At 39.1% G+C, this 22,187-nt stretch overlaps 1 protein-coding gene across 1 annotated transcript; it reads left to right on the forward strand.

Moving 5' to 3' along the window:
• The first annotated feature begins 13,523 nt into the window (after positions 1-13,523).
• On the forward strand, positions 13,524-20,937 carry LOC140228909 (uncharacterized). The gene is made up of 9 exons (XM_072309178.1): positions 13,524-13,541; positions 14,181-14,295; positions 14,720-14,887; positions 15,533-15,631; positions 16,475-16,673; positions 17,306-17,517; positions 18,795-18,961; positions 19,416-19,505; positions 20,767-20,937. The coding sequence occupies exons 1-9, from the start codon at positions 13,524-13,526 to the stop codon at positions 20,935-20,937; spliced, it is 1,239 nt and encodes a 412-aa protein (XP_072165279.1).
• The last annotated feature ends 1,250 nt before the right edge of the window (positions 20,938-22,187 follow it).

The following is a 22,187-nucleotide window of genomic DNA, read 5'->3' on the forward strand; positions in this document are numbered from 1 at the left end:
TAGGAAATATATATATATTATCATTAAATTTGTAATAGAATTATGTATTCATAACTCATGCCAAGTCTTCCAGTACTGAAGGTAAATGTTTAACATCTGCTTTTTTGCTGTTCATGCACAGATGTCGATAAACTCGGTAGGTCAATGAAAAAAGTCGAATCAGCAGTTGAAAATTACTTTGTTTTAATTCTCGGGGCTCTTTGTATTCATACTGCACTGCACTTCATGTGCAAATGATGAGAAGGCTGTTATCACATAGTGTTTGTTTCTCTGGGCTATAGTGGCTCACTTGGAATGGTGATAAAGAGCTTACATAATTATAACAATGAAGTATTCCAGTGATCCCAAAGTTCAACTTGTGTTCAACTTTCTGTCGTATATGTGTGCATCTATATAGATGTTGTTCTTTTAATCCTGTCAAGTAATGCTAGTGGCGGTGGGCTATATTTTCCAAGAGTAGATCACATTGCAACACTGCATACTGTAGTCAAACAGGGCATTGGTAATTCACACTAAGCTAGCCCCCCTGTCAGATGGGCGGACTTGAATCATAAAACAATCACACTCGTGCCATTCACAGTTGATTATTTACAGTTTATCAAAACAATTTTTGAAAATATTTACAAGGTCTAGTAACCAAAATCAGGAGGTCATGACAAGCAGGAAGTACGAAGCCAAAATTCTGGATGAAATTATAGGATCACCTACAAAAAAAACAAACAAATTGGATTTCAAAAGAAAGCTTGTCCAACTGTTTTGCATATGTTCCACAACTACACCTCAGTGTGAACGGGATCCTGGCTTGATCCAGTTTCACTTGTAAAGATTTAACTTGTCACCTTATTCAGAATACACATGAATCCACTATCAAGTGCAGAACTATACTCTTACTATTCACATCACCGTAGTGCCGTGCTGATCCTGAAATTATTGTTCCGCACGCCTGACCACGATAACACTCGTCTCCTACTACACGAACACTGCCTCAGCTGCCATTGGGGTTCTGTACTAACCCACAATGCAGCTATGAAATTTCCGATTGTACTTACATTACATTTACAGGCCACACCTTCACATCATTATAAATCATACAAGTGCATTCATATCATTTACATCACGTAGAGGTGCGTCATGTGCTATCAGGCTAACCTTCTCTCATTAGCGTCATCCACAAAGTCACAAATCCAAGTGTCAAAGTGTTTATGGACCATCCATGGATGCAGGACTTCAATTTGAGTTTAGCACTTTCTTACTTCCCTTTCCTTAATAATAAATCTGTCCTTCTCTGTTACATAACATAGAATTTCATTCAAAATCTTTTCCATTTCACAGTTATTTCTCGCAGCATTGACGTCAAACTGTGGAAAAAAAAAAAATTCCCTTCAGAAAATTCAGGGTTGTTCATGTTACAAATACTTTTCCTCTTTTCATAACATATGATTTTCCTTAAACTTTCCCATGCACTTTTCAAATTTCCAGAATTTTTATTCAACTCTACTTTAGATCCATACTCTTTCTTTTAGCCACATATTTTTGGAGCTCATTTTGAGTTTCTCTTCTTCTGGCCAAATCCTTTGCAGTGTGTGCATTGTACTTTTCATCCAGAAAAACTTCACAAGTTTTATCCATCCAAGGTCTATTATTGGGATATATCTTTATCTATCTCTCAGATATGAGCATGTCCTCACGGAAGTGGATGTAGTCACTCACAACCTCTGTGGTCTCATCCAGTAAAGCTTCATTTATCAATGCATCCCAGTCTGTACATTCTAAACAGACCGGCATGGTCTCGATGTTATCCTCGCGCCAGTCCTTGACTCTTCTTTTGATGGGCTTAAACCTTTTCAGTTTCTGCTTATATTTGGGTAAGAGGTGAATCATGTTGTGATCCGCAATACCCATAGGTGGCCTAGAAAATGCTCTAAATGCATTGTCAATATTATCGTAGCACTTGTCTAGAATGTGGTAGGCCTGCCCTCTTGTAGGCATATCAATGTATAGGTGATAATTAGGTAGTGTTAATCCTAAATCACAATTATAAAAATCCCCAAGGTGAGGGACTCCTTCCCAAAGAGGTAGACTTGGCTGGCAAAGCCTCCCGGAAGGGACTCCCTACTACTGGCGATGCAGCCTTCTCTGGTGAAGCCTCACAGGATGGACATATCCCACCTAAAGATGCCATTCTCGATGGAGAAGCCACTTGAGATGGCATCCTTTCTCCCAAGGACACTACACCGGCAACAGGGATGGCTCCCGAGGCAGTCTCGTCAGTTCTTCACAAACAGGGCTGGAAGGCGACACCTCTACTCGATCACTGTCTGGAGGGTTGCCGATGTCTCACTGAGGTGACGGTGGAGGCGAGGGACTGCATCAAAGGGGCAAGCGTGTCTGCCGCGGTGGTGAGCAACTCTGTGAGGAACGATGCTGCCCACTCCTTGACAAAAAGCTTCATCGTGCTGACTCCTTCCTCTCAGGGGAGCATCTTGCCGTGGGTGTCCGTTGTCTCGGTGTAGCGTTCGGCGTCCGGCTATATCTTCTCTCTGCGGGACCAGCGGGAATGTCATGAGTGGCTTCATGCCGCATCATGTCGCCTTTCCGGACACACCTGTACTCACACCTGCAGCACCTCAGCTTTTCTACATGCCTCTCTCTGCTGTGGTAGCGGGTCACTGCGAATGCATCATTTCCACAACCTTCCTTTTTGTATTGTGGATCAGTTTTGCATTAGAGCCTTCTCCTTTGGTAGCAGTTCCTTGCACCTTGCTTGTTGCTGCCTTTCTTTTTGCGGTCATGCATGCTTTCAGTTGCTTTGCTTTTGAGTGTACTGAGGTTTTTGCTTTCTTTGTGCTCTTACTTTCATCGAGCTGTTTAGATTTTTTTAGCTGCTGCAGTTTGCCGATCCTCTTTCTTCCTGGCTGAAGCAGTTCTGATGTGGATCCACACAGCACGGTCCGCCGGTGAATAGAGATGGTCGTCTCTATGACACATCTGAAGGCTGGTCGTCTTCTGGGATCTTATGCTATATTTCACTGTCTGAAGAGCACTAAATGTTCTGATGAGCATGTGGTTAGATTTTGCATCAATTATATTGTTCATAACAGAGAAATTCTGTTCCACAATTGGTAATGTTATGATTGAAAGGCAAGCATTTATAACTTTCCCAAGAACTGGGTATGAGGGGATGACCCGTGCCCACCAATGATCCAGATGGACATGAGCTCTATCTTCACTGTCTTGTGACTTTCTCACACTTTCTGTCTTGTCTTCAGGTTGTTTCACCTCCTCATTCTTCTTCTTGTCCTCATCTCTATGTTCTGCCAGCATGCAAATGGTTTCTGCGCGCGACTGTGCTGTCACGGTCCTCAAAGAATCTGTTACTGCCTTCAGTTGCGGACAATCTTGCTTCAGATGTCCAATTTCATTGCAGTTGAAGAAAGCAGTCTTGGCTCTGGACAACTTTTTGCCGTGTGACCTTCTTTTCCACATGTATAGCACTTGATGGTCTGTCTACTCTGCTTATTCACACTGTCTTGTGCTTGGCAAGTAATCTGCTTGATGCGCTGTTCCATTTTGATGATCAGAGTTTTGACGAGTTTCTCTACCTTGTCTTGGTTTGGTGTTGCAGATTTCCCATGCATCTCCTCCAAAGCAATGTGACTGATACCAAACTAGGTTTCCTTTACCAAACTTGGTAGGCATAAGAAAGTCTTGGAGACCAAGAAAAGACACACATGCACATGAGTGTGTGGTAACAACTAAAACCCTAAAACTAGGCATACTTTATTCTTTACTCTAATCTACAAAATATGTACACAGTTTACTGAGGATGCCACAACCATGTTCTCTACACAATACTCTCACTTCGTGTGAACTGTCACTCTACATTCCTCCCCAAATCCTAGCTTCCAGCACCTTCCAAGTTACACAGCATTCAGTTCACCCTGTCTTCCTCTACCGAGCTTTAGTCCAAAACTGAGTCTGCACACTCGACCCTAGTAGTCCCCAGCCCCAGAACTTGTGCTGACCCAGCATTTAATAGTCTGAACACACAGACCCCTTTTTCTTTTTCTTTTCGATAATTCCATAACATGACTGTAACCAGACACTCTCTGGTCTCTTTACCTGCCTTCCATTTTGAGAAATGGTTCCACGTCCAATGCTGCCTCCACCGCAGCTTCCAAGGTACGAGATTGTGCTCAAAATATACTGTCCCTGATCCTCGAATCCAGAATCACATCCATGAAATGCCCCCTGGCATGTCATGTCTGTCCTGATCAAAATCAGGGTATGTCAGTGCGGTTAAATCCCGGATATGCTGCCCTGGCTCTTGCAAAGTTTCCTGTTGAATCCAGCATCGATGCCGCAACTCTGCCAAGAACACATCAGCTTTTCCGCCCGGACCATATCTCTTGTTCATTCTGTCCACCATTTTATGGCAAGTCAACCGATGTCCTGTCTGCTGTGACAACAGTTTTACTGCTTAGCCCTAAACACTCTGTTGCTTCCTCTTCCATCCACCTGTTGATTCTACAACAAGCCTCAAAGTGACACAGATAGTCCGAAACTTGGGTCCTCCCATCGAACCTATCTAGGGTCATGCTAAGTTTTGAAAAACTTCTCGAGTCCAACGTCACACAAGGATATGCCAACTCTTCTCTGCTAGGTGCCAACTGGAAACAGCACTTGTTGCCCTTTTAAGTTTGTGGCTTCTCCTGACAACTGCTGTCCTCTGGGCTGGTCATGCCTTTCATAACCAATATGACTGCCAAACGGTCTCATGGTTGAAGAATGAAATGGTGCGATCTCTGGTGCCCGTACTTGTGAACTTCGTGCCTCCATTTTTGGCTGCATCGATGTTCTCAGAATATTTCAATCCGTCAAAGGACTATGGATAGAAAGAACATGCAAACATTCAGACATGTCTGGCATATGGCATGGTGGCAAAACACTGTTGATCAAATCCCAAATTTCTTGTTTATGCCCAAAGAAATGAAAATGCTTACATAGGCAGTCTAAGGAATTGATTCTGTTACAATGTGCTACAGGAACATCATGTTCACGGACAGGTATCTTTGTGCTGAGACTGATCCCTCACACTCTGACATGAGATCACTGCGGAAACACATCAGATTTTCTTTTAGGAATGCCTTCTCCTCTTCACTAACAATCCAGCACACCTTAAGTTCTTTCCTACTCTTACTTCCTTCCTCTGGTAAAAACAAAAGAGATATTGTGCCTTCTGGATGTCCACAATCACATGATGCAGAACAAATATCACAACAATTGTAAGCTTTGTGACTGCTGCTATGTGTTGTGCTCCGATGAAATGACTCCGTCAATAGTTTGCATCGGCAAACATCTGTGTTTCTCACATGATTTTTCATGTCATTTGAAACTTTCATCCTCGACCAACCTTTAAATATGATCAGTACTGCTTGACGTTCCTCACCTCCTCTTCCAAATCTGCCACTCTCCTGAATATAATCCTCAATGTCCTCTAGTGGCCCACAATGGTAAACTCGAGTTATACTGCGACAGTCTACTCCCATTCCAAATGAGACAGTTGCAAACAGAACTCGTATTGTTCCGTTTGGATCACCCATGGATTTCAATACCATGTCCTTTCAACATTGCTTAGTGATTAGGTGATACATTGCAAATAATTCTACATTATCCACCCCTTCATGAAAATACAAGTATAAATCTCTCTGTGTGAAACTGGGGTACTCCCATCAATCCTTCCTGGGGTTATTCTAGGTTTTGACAAACTTCTTGAGTCCAACGTCACACAAGGATATGCCAACTCTTCTCTGCTAGGTGCCAACTGGAAACGGCACTTGTTGCCCTGGTAAGCTTGCAGCTTCTCCTGACAACTGCTGTCCTGTGGGCTGATCATGCCTTTCATGACCAATATGACTGCAAAACTCTCTCACGGGTGGCGAGTGAAATGGTGCTATCTCTGGTACCCGTACATGTACTTGTGAACTTTGTGCCTCTGTTTTTGGTTGCATCGATGTTCTCAGAATATTTAAATCCGTCAAAGGAGTATGGATGGAAAGAACGTTCAAACATTGAGACATGTCTTGCATATGGCATGGTGGCAAAACACTGCTGTTGAAATCCCTCACTTTTTGTTCATGCCCAAAGAAATTAAAATGCTTACATAGGCAGTCTAGAGAATTGATTTTGTCTCAATGTTCTACAAGAACATCATGTTTACTGACAGGTACAGTATCCCTGTGTTGAGATCACTCCCAGCAAGGACTGATCCCTCACAATCTGACATCAGATCACTGCGCAAACACATCAGTTTCTCTTTTAGGGATGCCTTCTCCTCTTCACTAACAGTCCAGCACACCTTCAGTTCCTTCCTACTCTCACTTCCTTCCTCTGGCAAAACGAAAGAGATTTTGTGCCCTTCTGGATGTCCACAATCACATGATGCAGAACAAATATCATAACAATTGAGTGCTTTGTGACTGCTGCTATGTGTGGTGCTCCGATGATGTGACTCTGTCAATAATTTGCAACCACAAACATCTGTGTTTCTCACATAATTTTTTCATGTCATTTGAAACTTTCATCCTCAACCAACCTTTAAATAAGATCAGTACTGCTTGGCTTTCCTCTCCTCATCTTCGAATTCTGCCACTCTCCTGAATGTAATCCTCAATGTCCTCTGGTGGCCCACAATTGTAAACTTGAGTTATACCATGACAATCTACTCCCATTCCAAATGAGACAGTTGCAAACAGAATTCGTAGTGTTCCATTTGGATCCCCATGGATTTCAATACCATGTACCTTCGACATTTCTCAGTTATGAGGTGCTGCATTACAAATAATTAGACATTATCCACCCCTTCGCCAAAATACACATAGAAATCTCGACACTGGCGATGTGTGTGACAAAATACAGTGGTTCTATCTGTATGAAGGCCTTTGCATTGCAACTCCTTTCGAGTCCACCGACGATCTGTGGATCTTCAGCCATAGGGACATAGTGCACAGAGTACTGTATGTTATTCCTATTCGGTATGTCACCTATTAGAGCAGGAGATGTCAGAGAGAGGGATGCCGTGATCTGTTCAGATGTGATTAACCAGTTGAGGACGAGTCTCGAGTATACTTGGGCAGGTGTCTATGAAAAATGCATGGTGTAGCAAAATCAGTCTGTCCTCAACGGGTTAAGGAAGCAGTTACTGTGAGACTCAGCATTGGGACTTGTGAGGGTACAATAGTATGAACCTCAGCAAGTCGACTGTATTCCGAGTGAAATGCCTCCAGCTTGTTAGAATTCTGTCCCCTGTGACAATAAGGATGAAAATATGGAAATACAGGTATAAGATAAAATGATGAAAGAAGATGTACAATACATACAAGTTATGTTGAAATTTTCATCGTGTGGTTATGCAATGTAGACTGAATTGTACTAATAAGTTTGGAGTGTTTTAATTTCATGTGCCCCCTCTCCCTAACAACATCTACAGCTCCTGAAATCAGGGAGCAAAAGTCAGAAATTCAAAGGGCTAACAAATCAGTGCAAATTAGCCATGACCGCACTGTGTGACTGATTTCGTATGAACAAATTTTGCTCTCTCTATTTTGCATGAATTCCAATTAGAATACAATCTACTACTACACAAAATGATTATCAATTTGTTACATTATTTTTGTTTTCAATTCTTGAGCATGTTGAGGCAAATGTGTTCTCATTACAAGTTTTTGAAATACATGTACAGTATGTTTCTTCTACTGTAAAAGAAATAGCTTGTGAGGCTAGGCAGATATGTGTTACTGAACACTTCAGAGAATGAGATATCTTGGATGTGCAATATGTATTTATCATGATAATGCCTTAAAGTTTTTGGAGATAAAAGTGCAACTTACCCATGGCTGTGCTCTTATTATAGCTGTAGTCTGAGCCAAATGCTGTATTCATATTTCTTGCTATATAGAGTGCATTGTATCGAGTGGCAACTGAATTACAGTATTGTATTTGTGTATTTCATTATTCTGTAGTGTGACTGATTTGAGAAAAAAACGTACGCCATAATATGCAAGTTGAACTTGGTGAAGGCTACTTTTTCTTTTTGATTTCTTCTTCTTCTTTTTTTTTATGTGAATAGAGAAAGTTGTTGGATTATCAATATTCCTGACCAATTAGTGGATGTGACTTGTTGAAAAAGATTCTTAAAGGACATGAGGATAAGTCTGTGAATGCTCATGATTTTTTTTTTTCATCGTGTGGTAATGTTAAAAGTTCTTTGTGCTCAATGCAAGGATCAAGGTAACCCTGTTGTCACAGTGAGATTATGAATTGTAAAGCAATCTGGGTCAATAAAAACATGTATAGCAGGATCCACCAATTCATTCACCTTTTGCCTGTCACGTCCATGGAACAACATAAAACTTGAATTAAAAAAAAAAAAAAAACAAGAGGGAAGGTGGTTAGAGAGAATTTATATGAATTTTGTTAGTTTGAGTCACATGTACTCATGGTGTTTTTACTTCCATTATATCTGTCGCTGCTATTTTGAGTATGTGTTACTTAATCATGTATTCAGAGAGAGTTATCACTCACATTATGTACTTTTGCTGTTTTCTGCATATACATGTAGATTGGAAAAAATATTATATGTGTGTATATCACAGTTTATTACAAAGAAAAGAAAGGACAGTGAATAGTGAAATGAATTGATCAGAAAACGAAATTCTTTGGTACAGGGAGTGTTTTCCAGTTGTGTAGCTCATACAGAGTGCCTTTGCAGTGGGACTATGCAAATTGCATGGATTGACATTGTGTGTTCAATATGTGGAGTCAAAAGGTTTTAATTAGGTTTGCAGACTGTCATAATGTTATGAATGTAAATGGTCAAAGTATTTGGACTTACTATGTGTGCCTATGTCGGTGCCTGAAGATGTATTTCACAGTACACATATATGAGGTATGCTATGTTGAGAAACTTGCAATGTACATGTAGTGCCAATGTAGTGCCATGTCTTACACATAGAAATGTGTTATTACAGCCAAGCTGCACTTCTATGGCTATGATGTCATATGTCAATTTAACATAGGGAAATGTAATTGCCACATACAGACTCAAATTCTGTGACGCTCATTATAGTTTATAAACTGGGCTGGCATTGCAATGATCACTGATGTAACAAACTCTTGTTGTAAAACATAAATAGTTCTTGCTCCGAAGTTAAAGTTTTCATTTTATTATGTCTTGTTAATTTTCAAACCCTGATATAACAAAATGTTGAATAGATTTAGTGATCCCAAGGAGTCTATTATAATGAAGGGTCCGCCATATTCAGACTACCTCGGCTGCCACACATAGTTACAGCATCTGTGGGGAAAGAGCTGAATTCGTCGTGCGCATGGCAGATTGTCGTTAGCGCGCTTCCGTGCGCATGGCAGATTGTTGTTAGAGCACTTCCGTGCGCATGGCAGAATGTTGTTAACCCTACGCGCACTCCCACACCCTAACGACAATCTGCCATGCGCACTCCCACGCTGTAACGACAATCTGCCAGGTGCAGGGAAGCGCGCTAACGACAATCTGCCATGCGCACGACGAATTGTGACTGCTCCGAATGGAAGTTATCTGAACTTTGCAGGTTGCTATGTTGACTTTGACTTTGCTTTACAGTATCCGTTTATTTGGACATGTTCACAACATCGGCAGTGATTCACAGATTTTGCCTGTATGCAGTTTCTCAAGTTTTGTTGCCTGAAATATTCTAGTGCCTTAGATGGAAATGTCCCTTTTGGAATCGTGATAAAAGAATGTAGCAGTCTAATTCTCTAGAAAAATTAGTACTTAATGGAGCTCAAATTGAAAAAGGGCACCAATATTATTCAAAACATAGAATTGCAGATGTATCAAACATTCCTAAAAGGTTATAGTCTTTATTCTATTTCAATGTAATTATTCTGTTTATCGAATAAACTTCCATATATGCAATTTACCTTGTCTAATTTGCATATTGTGTCTGTGACTGATGTTACTGTTTGCAAAAGTATGTTCGCCTTGAAGATGGTGGATACTTTTATAGTGTCAATACAAGGTTTCCCGCTATATGTTGCTTGTCCTATCGTGACACCGCTATCGATAATTGTATTTGTGTGTTTTTTTTTTAATTTTGCTAAAGAATTATAGCATGAATTGCCTCTTGCTCTTTGCACCTTTTTTGTCTTGACTACTTCAGTTGACATTGTCATACCATGATTAGCTTATCAAATCATACAATGTTATTACATAAGTACGTGCGCGTCCGCACATGCACATACATATGTATATATATATATATATATATATATATATATATATATATATATACACTCTGCAAAAAAAGTAAGTTCCCCCCTAGCATTTTTGGATATATCTCAAAAAATGTTTTACCGATTTTCATAATTCAAACGGAAATGGATAAGGAATTTTATTACTCATAACATGAGTGGCAAATCATTGCCACCAGATATCATTATTGGTGTGAAAAAAATGCATTTTATGTCAAAATGCATGGAAAAAAAAGTTGCACTTTAGTGATTTGCAATGACTTTTACACAAATAATCAAACAATCACTCATGATTCTGAACATTTAAGCATGGTTGATTGCATATTTCTCTATCTCTTTCTTGTCATGAGCATACAGTGAAGTATTTGATAATTGATATGTCCACCATCTGCTTCAATGACCAGCTGGCATCTCTTCTATGTACTGTTAACTAAAGTGTACTTGGCACTGGTCAATGTTTGCCCATGCTCTCTGCAAGATGCGCTTAGATTTTTGCAGTGAAGTGTCATCTTTCACCTTCTTGCTCGCTTTCCGCTAAATGACATCCCAAAGATTCTCTTCTGGATTACAGTCAGGCTATCTTGCAGGCCACTCCATACGTTCGATGCCATTTCCCTTAACAAACTGATCTACAACTTGAGCCCATGATGCAAAATGGCCATAGGCACATTAGTGTGATCAACCCAGATTGGCATTACAAATCACATGGCTTCTACAAACATTTTCATATTGAAAAGGCTATTGTTTAAAAAGTATGCATAACATCTGTTTAATAGGGAAGCACATTGCACCTGAAGAAATTCCTGAGAATTGCACAATCTAAAAAGGTCATTTGCTAACTTACATAGGAAATGTATACAATATGCTTCATATAGCCTGAAGTGCAACTTTTTTTCCCATGCTTTTTGACATAAAATGCGTTTTTTTGTTACACCAATGATAATATCTGGTGGCAACGATATGCCATTTATGTTATGAGTAATGAAATTCCCTATCCATTCCCGTTTGAATTATGAAAATCCGTAAAATACTTTTTGAGATACATCCAAAAATGTTAGGGGGGGGGGGAACTTACTTTTTTTGCTGAGTGTATATATATATATATATATATATATATATATATATATATATATATATATATATATACATATATATATATATATATATATATATATATAGTGACAGCAAAGGACTTAACATCTAGGTTGATTTTCTTTGTTGTTATCATTGACTGTGTAGATCCTGAAGAAGGGCATTTTGCCCGATAGCTTGATTAAAGGGGTGCAACCCAACATCAGCCACGTCTACAATAGTGCAAGTTTTGCTGCCAGAATATAATATATATATATATATATATATATATATATATATATATATATATATATATATAAATGTGAAAGTTCTGCGTCAGTGTGTAGTAAATAGATATCAAGAGTAAAATCAGTCATATGAACACCATATGAACACCGCAGGAGCCAAAAAAGTTTTTGGCTCCTGCGGTGTTCATACGACTGATTTTACTCTTGATATATATATATATATATATATATATATATATATATACATATATATACATATATATACACGGATATATATAGCTACAGATATTGATATATGGACAGATGATAAGGGAATGAACGTTCTCATTTATCTCTGTAGCTGCAAAACTACAAGGGGCCTAATTCCATGGAAGAGAGATAGATGGATAAACTGACAGATGCATTGATAGATAGATGGATAGGTTGATTCCAAACAGATAGATGAGAGATTGATAGAGATAAATAGATAGAGTTAGATTGAGAGAGAGAGAGAGAGGGAGAGAGAGAAATTGCAAAAGGAGGGAGATAAAGGGAAAGGTAAAGTTGAGAGAAATATTATCTGAAACATTGATTACATTAACATTAGGAAACCTTGTATGGCCTACACATAAATCACAGGTACATGCATACTCTCTATAGTAGTTTGGTTTATTGTTACTCATTGTAAATCTTTACATTTCCATATTTGTTTTTATCATGATTATCATATTAATCTTGACCAGAGCAGCAAAAGAAGAAGAAGAAAAAAAAAAAAGAAAAAGAGAGAAACTCTTATCAAATGTCTTTTATCCAATATAAGAATGTGGTTAAGTTGTCAAACAATGATACCCTACTGCAACAAAGAAAAAAAATGTGATCGATATGATGGCAATACTGCAATCAATATCCTCATTGAATGTATATTTGATTTCTCATAAACCATACATGTTTGTTGGGGGTTTTTTTCGGTGCAAGTGGGATTGTCAAGCGACTTTCAGGGCATTTTCTTTATGTTTTGATTGTTATATGAATACATTTCCAGTGATTTCTGAGTGTGATAACTGGATCGTGATAATGATTATTAATTTCATTTTTGATGATTATCCCTGAAATTTACCGTGATTTTAAAAATAGTTTGGTCATGGCAAGAACATGATAGATATGAGCAGAAATTGTTTTGTTTTGTTTCTGGGGGAGCTGAATTAGCCTCAGAGTCCCTAAACTCTGGATTTAAAAAAAAAAAATCTTCTGTCAAACTGTAAAAGATAGAGCAATATTAAGTTAGCGCTATTGACATTAATAATACGAGGAAGATTTTTCATTTTCAACAGTGAACAATCTGGTGCACACTTTGGGTGAAATATTTATGGACAGCTTTGTATCAAACAAGCAAATTTGTTTTCCACATCTGGGGAATTGTGGGGGGGGGGGGGGGGGAGGCGGCAAAGATATGATATCTTTGCCCCTCCCCTGGTCGACGCCACCCGCTGAACGGTATTTAGAATCAAAATTAATATCTTCGGATGGTTGTCGAAAAATTGTCCTGTAAAATATCGAATCGTGTAAAGCCGAATTGATCGGTTTCGCGAGGAACGTACAGCACAGCATTCAGGTCAGCAAGCGAGAAGCGGCCCAGAAATATCGGGGCCGCTAGCGATGAGGGATCGCGAGTTGACAGGGCATTGTACAGGTGCAACTGTCACGGCGGGTTGTGTGTATGTGTACGACGGTTAGCCGGTCCCACAGCTTTGTATGCTGGGGTCGATCAACTAATCATGTTAGCATATTAATTAATCATTAACAAACTATAAGATCATTATGCCCAGGTGTCACATCTGTCCAGATCCTAGCCTAACTATCGACACGCATAGCTGTCTGATTTCGTGAGCTCTCAGCAAGAACCCACCTGACGACGACATGACGCAATTGAAAGAGGTGAGATTATTGCGGATCGCGTTGCTGCTTATTTCATTGTTTTAAATATATTCTTCATTATTTGATGTAGATCTATAGTGTTCCATGCGATACAACACCGAGATTTCACTACACGATATTGAATAGGAATGGACTTCAAGACTGCTGTATCGTGTAGCGATCAATTTACAGTCTAGCTGTCTTGGTTGTATATTTTGCAGCTGTGGTTAAAATGTGAGTAAGATAACACCCGCGGATGCTCACTTTCTCACTACTATTAAACTCCTAACTCCGGCCATTCTCCATCCAGGGCAGTGGCAATCATTTGCGGGGGAGGGGGTATATCAGCATCATATTATTGAAACATAGTATGTTGACTATTAGGCACCTGGACACTGCAGGAACTTACATAGTTGACGCACAGCTGTGCTTCAGAAGTAAATTTTCCTTTCTACAAAGGTGTACATATTTGTACATTATATGTAACCGGTTAGGCCTATCTGTGGGAAGCCAGCAAGTTCAGTTCTAAGCATGTACCCTGGGTACATTCAAACCAGTCATTGTAACCATCATCTATGAATGTCCCTCTATAAGGCCTCGTCTAAATTCTAAATTCGAACTCACTTAGCTGATGAGCCAATTTATTACCTTGCTTTGCAGTTTCTGGATTGGTTCATCGCCTTCCGTGATCCCCGTGAAATATGGGCCAACCACCAAAGCTTTCTAATAGCAGAGATAACCTACCACATTCTTGCTGTTCTGCTTGTCGCCCATGGTTTGTATAAAGCTTTCTGATCTATTCTACCTGAATCATGTTACGACTGACTTGCCAGTTCATGGTAATATTTGCTCTTGCAAAATGTTTCTTATATCATGTTGGTCAATGATGACAAGTTTTGAGGCAGTACAGAGACTATAAAGCAGATGTAAAACTAAATGAAAAGATTTTGGTCACATTTCTTGATGTTAATTGATCAAGTGCATGAAGCCTACATAATATGTGATCTATTTCTCACAGTCTTGAAATTCACACAGCTATATCTTAATTCATCTTGTTTGCAAAAATTTTGTCAACAGTTATCCAATGTGATGCAGTGAAACTCTATAGAACACTTGTGACAGCATGTTTGCTGCTGCAGTCTTTAAACTGCGTATTATTCATGTAGACCATTGACTCTTTGTTGTTTCTCTCTCCTCAGCCTTCAGACATGGCGGTCGTTTTGCTTGGTATTTGCTGGCCATTTTCATACATGGGCTGGTGGTGGAATCCATAAGTTACATCCTGCCGGACATCGACAACTTCTGGCATGCCCAGGGCACAGTTATGCTTCTTGCAAAGAGACTGCCAACCTACATCATCTGCGTTTGTGAGTAGCAGCAGTTTGTTGTTTTGTTTAGTCATTTTTTTCCCTTTCTTCCCATTGCAACATATGTTTCATAGTGTCATATATTCAATGTATTTTATGATACAGTCTTCAGACTGGTAAGATTTAGGGTATATACTGATATTGTGAAGTTGGTCATGGATGAATACTAGATATCCGTAGTATTTTCTTATTTTGCATCTAATTTTTGCCAAAAAACACACCCCCCAACCCCCCCCCCCCAAAAAAAAAAAACAACAACAGCAGAACACTAAACCTGAAAACTTTTCAAGGAATTGTGATCATGTTAATAATTTGACATTACAATAATTTGTTACATAAAGCCTGTATGAGTCACACAACATACTGTATATAGTCACTGATGGGCTGATGAGCATTATCTTTTGAGTATTGCTTTTGATTCCAGTGTACTTTGTTGTATATCATTTACAGATTTTAGGTTTCTACTTCATGTGATATCATGTTTACAAATTTATTGTTTACAGATTCATTCAAAAGAAAACAAGATTCAATCTGAGTTAGTCCTTACAAATGCTGCAGTAGGTCACATAATAGAATAGGAATATATACACTGAAAATTTAGACATAACTCCCTCACATTCATGTTTCTTTTTTGTTACTTCCTAGATTACATGTTTATGTATCCATCGTTTGTGGCAGTTTCTCGTCTTCGGCTCCCTACTTGGTCGGAACCATTTGCCCATGCTTTAGTAACTGTTCTGCTTGGTAAGTCTTGAGTAAAACTGCACCGAATATCAAAAGTCTGTGGTCCATGTAGGTGTAAGTCTGTGGTCCATGTAGGTGTAAGTCTGTGGTCCATGTAGGTGTAAGTCTGTGGTCCATGTAGGTGTAAGTCTGTGGTCCATGTAGGTGTAAGTCTGTGGTCCATGTAGGTGTAAGTTTGCTTTCTGTGTTTGTGATTTTGCCTCTGATGAACTGATTGGATTGAAAGCTCGATCAGGCCTCTTTTGACTTTTAAAATTCTAAGTATGACATATTGAGGGCTTGACATCAGCTTTCTCCTGTGGTGACTCATTTAGGACTCTACAATTTTTAGATTTGGAATGTTGTTGGCCTGAAAAAGAACTGTAGTGGAACTAAACAAAAGGAAACACAGTGATCAATTTCAAATCTTATTTGCCAAATTGAGCCACTAAATATATGCTTTTTGAAAGTTTGGTACATGTCCTCCTATCAAAATCTAGATCATTCATATTGCAGTCGTTATAATGATTTGAAATGAGAATCAATGCATTGTGAATTATTCCTTGTAGGTCCTCTGCTTTAGAATGCAGTAGACATCTGGGGGGCGTTTCATCAACGAGTTCGTCGGAGGTTCTCACCGACAAATTTGCTATCAGCCAATCAGACGCAAGGATTTTAGTAGCTTTTAACACTTGTCGGTGTAAATCACCGACAAAAAGTTTCATGAAACACCCCCTTGATGTCTCATTACAGCCCCCGAGTAGGGATGGCACAGTAAATAGATTTAAAGTATATCATCTGTTGAACTTGTGTGTCTGTGTGTTTAAATCTGTGCTGATTGTATCTGTCCCTACTCCCTTGCAGACATTCCCTATGACATTATGGGGATCAAGAATATGTGGTGGACGTGGCATGACACTGACCCCAACATCTATGACCGCTACTACTGGGTTCCCATCACCAGTTTCTTCTTCTGGGCCACCTTCATGTGCAGCCACAACTTCCTCTTCTTTGCTGTCCCGCGCTGGTTTGGGAGCAAGGCTGGCAAATATGAAAGTAACTCGTGAGTGAAGAGATTTAGGGAGGTACTTATTCCATGGTGGATAGAAGTTATGTACCAAAGCATGCAGTAGTCAGTGCTATGTGTAGAGTTGTTGAAGTGAATGTAAATATTTGATTTTCTTGAAATGGTTTGGTTCATGTACATCACTTACACTATTGTAAATGGTTCTAGGACAGTTACCCCAGACCCTTCTCTTGACCTTTACACTAATCCCAATCCTGAACCTAATTCTGACCCTATCCCAAATTCTTACCCTAACCCTTGCTGTTATATTTATTCTAACCCTATAATTTATCACCTACCGGTATTTGTCTGGGGGTAATAGTCTTCGGCGTAACTGTTATGTTACAATTGTCAACTGATTTCCCCGAATAAGAGCCTTGGATAATCCCTTTTTTATGCATGGCATGTGTTACACCTGCACTTGGAAAGATATACAATGGTATGAAGTATCCATTTTAGCTTCATGATGCTTTACAAGGATAGTTTTGTTTTTGTCAAGAGGTGCTTCAGACTTTGATTTTTTGTGAGATAATGAGAAACCACTTATGTTGTATGTAGGTCTAAATCATAGTTGAGTGGAGATAAATCCCTCTGAATTCATCTTGAATTTCTCTGTTGCCAAATGACAGCATGTTCGTGGAGCTGGTCAGTGCAGCAGTGGCAGGAATTTTTGCATTTCCCCTGGGAACCATCCAGTTTATCATCATCTATCATATCCCCCATGACCTGTACGGTGTGCCAACCGGGATCTGCCTGGGAGTGCTCTTTGCCATCTATATCTTGATGGTCTGGATTGGGGACAGGAACCCAGGGGAAGGTGCGAGACCATTTGGAAAGCACGGTAAGGGGTATTTCTTCCATTCCATTATTTACATCTTTGTTTGTTTGCTTGTTTGTTTCTTTGTAGATTCACAGTCTAACATACACAATGGTAATTGTTGAATATAGTCACAGCCAAACTATGGATTCTGGCTAGGTCCTAGAGAAAATTTTGGCTTGACGCTGAGTCCAGATTCAAACAAGTCCTTGTTCTGTGTTAAGCCCACAATTGTCATGTGATATGTCCAGGCACAATCAACTTGGTCTTGTGTTTATCCAGGAGTCAGATACAGTGCACTCCCGTTATAACAAACACGGTTAAAGCGAATCTGGTTACAACCAAATAAAAATTCAGGCCGCTATGTTACCCACTCTATGTATTTCTATTGTTTATTTTTTAGGTTATTACGAAATTTTGATATAACGAAAGAAAACTGTCGGTCCTGAGGACTTTGTTATAATGCGAGTCCACTGTAGTAATTCTAAAGAGTGTAAGCTGTGTATGTCTTGTGATGTGACTATATCATACTTCACTGCTCTGCCGAGAAAGTATGTGTAAATTAGCACTACAAATCATCTGTTTAAAACATCAAGAGTTTTTCATACATTATTGATATGCAAGTGATGACCTGTGTTTATCAAACATTTGGGTATCGACACTAATGGTGGCCCGGTGGCCCGGGGCCACCAAAAATGAAAGTTGGGCCATCAAATTTCAAAAAAGGGCAAATTTGGTGGCCCACCTCAGGCCACCAAATTTTTTTGAAAAGTATGTCAATAAATTCATAAATTTTTGCGCCGGAAATTAGCAGTTAAGTTTGTTTAACCCGTTGAGGACGGTTTGATTTTGCTACAGCACGCATTTCCCATAGACACCTGCCCGAGTATACTCGGGACTCGTCCTCAACGGGTTAAAGGATGGATGAAAAGGACTGAATGAGTGCCCGAGAGTGAGTGTTGCGAGTTTGTTGAGGTTTATTTATGAGTAGATATGTCCAACCTCCAATTCTTGCTGTGATAAAACTTAAATATTTGACACATTAAAAAACAGGACTTTTAACGTTTTTTATTGGGTTTTTTTTCGGGCCACCAAATTATTTTTCTCTCGGGCCACCAAAAATTTTACATTGAGGATTTGGGTGGCCCCATCAGGCCACCGAACAAAAAAGTTGGTGTGGAGCCCTGCTGTATGTATATCTTGATGACAAAATACTGTACACTAGTGACTACCATAGTCTGAACTCTGTTGTGTGCTGTGAAACAAGAATAGTGGACATTTAGTTGCTTTGTTCTTTCCAGGTGGTGCTCCACTCTTCGATAATATTGGCATTGCCGTGACTGTCCACTACCTGCTGTACATCATTCTGGTATTCTTTACCACTCCTGCATCCTACCAATCGATTGGACTCCACGAAGAAACGGGGAACTGCCAGGATACCACCTCCATGTACACTGCCTTAGGGAAGGTAGGAGAGCTAGCTAGCATCAGTTTATCTTTACAGCACAGTAATGGCACATAAATGTGCTTTGCTTACACTAGATCTTTTATCTGAGATATTACATCCAGCTGTCTTTGTGCCATTATATTTCCTGGAAATGATATTTTGCTTTTTCAAACTTGCAAGACAGTTGTATGGATGGCTGCATTTACGATTGCCACAGAAAGTGACAGAACAGGAAATTCAAGTATGATTGCTTTTCAAGGAGAAAGGTTGGAGATTTCCTCACTGAGGAGAGGATATACTGCTTATTCATTGTAGGAAATAATTACTTTCCTGATTTGTTGATTTTACAAATACCAGTTGACATTGCAAAATGAACCATACATTCAGTATATTGTCCCTGCTTAGTGAGTAGAATGAGTGTGCATGTATGCATTTAGTAGTATTTCTAGATTGGCATTTCATATTTTGATTTCAGATTGTCCACAAGAAGAAGTACTTGTGCACTTCAAACTATGATGAGGCCTACTTTGATTGGCACTGCCTCCCGGGGCAACGTCCTCCCCAGGTAAGGATGAAATTCAGCTGCTGTGGTAGATCAGAGACAGTGAGAGGAAGTCAAATCATGAAGGAATAATCATGTACTGATATTAGTAGTCAATGAAATGGGAATTCAGAGTTGCATCTTGTGAGCTCATGGTGAAGGCCAATCTGTTGTTTCATCATGAACAAGGGTGACAGGTCATTGAACTGTCCTTAAAACATGTGATATAATATCAGATATACCTCTACCACAATATTTGAATCACACAATATTTGTCATTATATCATTTTCAATGTCAAGAAGACAAGGTAGATGACAGGAACATCCCAACTGAGTGTGTAGTCTTCCACCTTCAGAAGAGGTGTGAATTACATAGATTGTATTGCATGAGATATCGGGCATGTAATAGCCGACATGTAAACATTGATAATGACAGAGATATTTGGCAAGGCATTGTGTACTATGATCTAAGATGCTAGCATCAGATAGTAGTAGTAGTAGTAGTAGTAGTAGTGGTAGTAATGATAATGATAATGATGATGATGATGATAATAATAATAACAATAACTAGAGAAGCATTCTGAGAGCACAGACCTCCGCCAAGCATGCAGCTCATTCCATAGAGATTTCAGTGACTTACCCATACGTACTTGTAAGGAGCATTTTATGTGCTGAAAGTCGCCCGATTTCCCACTATAGAAGCCTTTGTTACGTCATAAACCCTCAGCTGCACGGCGCGCCTTGCCCGAGTAGAAACTAGAGCACGCACTTTAGTGCGCACACGAAAACCTCAAATACGCGCAGCCTGAACTCCCGAGTTCATTGACCCTACCTGCCAAAATATCAAAAATCCTTCATAAATTCCCCCAAAATTCTTGGATCACTACCAAAATTTAATCATTTGTTACTTGTATCATTCTAAACCTTTCCTGCAAGTTTCATCCAAATCTGTTGACTACTTTTTGAGTTATTTTGCACAAGGACAAACACACAAACACACAAACACACAAACCAACGGTAACGAAAACATAACCTAGCTCCTCCCTTGGCGGACGTAATAATAATAATAATAATAATAATAATAATAATAATAATAATAATAATAATAATAATAATAATAATAATGATAATAAAAATAATAATAACAGTAATATTGGTAGTAGTAGTGGTAGTAGTAGCAGTAGTAGTAGAGTGTGCAGTAGTGAAATAGATATCTAGCAACCTTCCTTCAATCAGTCATTGATATACAATGTATATGACAACATAATCACATGATCTCTTGCAGGACTATTCACGATGGTACACCATCTGTGGCAATGACTACCCAAACCACTTTGAGTACTGCATGTTGGTGACAGCTCACGCTCTCTTTGGATTGCTGGTCTTCTATCAGATGCTGAGTCGGTCTGGAAAGAACATTGATCCGTCCAAAATGTACAAATTGAAGACCAAGTAGACCAGACTATGTCAGTGTACGAGTGTTTTATGTATTAAAGATCCACAGATCGATGTAATTTGATTATCATTAACCCTAAAAGGGTAGATAAGTTTTTTTAAAAAAAACACCTCTTTTTCAGTGTGTCCAAGTGACTGAAGGCTTTGTGGTACATTACTGACAATGCTAAGTGTTTGTTTGTTCGTTTGTTTGTTATGTTGAAGCCAAGACAAACAGATCCCACAAAACTAGCACACTGAGGACTACATATAATTCGTTATCAATTTCAGTAGCTTGTCTTCTTGATGAAGTGTTTACCGCTCAGGCAAAAAGATCATATCAGAAAGTGATGAACTATAAGAATAGCTTTGCACTGAACTGACTGAACATTGCTCTTTCTTAACACCTGAAAACAAAAATGAATATTACTATTGTATTGAAAGTTCGAAAGCAGTGGTTATGAAAAATGAATTGCATTGCTGCATTAAATAATTCATTCCATTTTCCCCTCTGTGGTCACTTTGCATGTCATAAGAATTATGTGCATCAAGAAATATAAGTAGCTTTGATACAACCAAATGCAATAATGATGTGCAATCTAGTAAAACAAGTATACCAGTATCTGTCATGGTGGTACAGATTGGCAGATTGATACTGAGTAGTAGTTAGATAAAGTTATTGTTTGTCAAACAAAATTAGTCCCTTTCACATTCAGGCTTACAAGACAAAAGCAGCATTCACTAAATTAATAGACAGCCAATTTGCATTAGTTATATATGATCTTGCATAATATGGAGTTGATAGAGGAAAAATGGATTTGTCAATGAGCTCATTTCTGCTTCTTACGAACCAATGTTAATGAGAAAGTTAACTCAGCAGTCAAAACCTTTTCTTTGCAGGTTTTTTTTTACCAATTTATCATATATGAATTGAAGTGGAATATGTCACATTTTCCATCCAAATCACCCTGAATGAATATGAAGCAAAATGTGACAGGCAGGCAGACCAGTGGTAACTCTTACAAGTGGGAGACATGTTTATGAGAAATTTCACTTTCGTTCAAGTCTGCGAAAAGATGAATGAAGACAGATTACAGACATTCTGTTGATAAATGTAACCAAAAGGGGGCGCTATGCCAATATGTTTGATATGGCTCCAATACAGTGTGGCTGCTGTTCCCTACAACAAGTACACGAATGCGATACATGCGATTTGTGGACGTGCTATCACCTGCACTGTTCCTAACATATTCCTCAAGCATAATTATCTTT

The sequence above is a fragment of the Diadema setosum genome, chromosome 5 (genome assembly GCF_964275005.1).
Source record: "Diadema setosum chromosome 5, eeDiaSeto1, whole genome shotgun sequence".
Taxonomy (NCBI): Eukaryota; Metazoa; Echinodermata; class Echinoidea; order Diadematoida; family Diadematidae; genus Diadema; species Diadema setosum.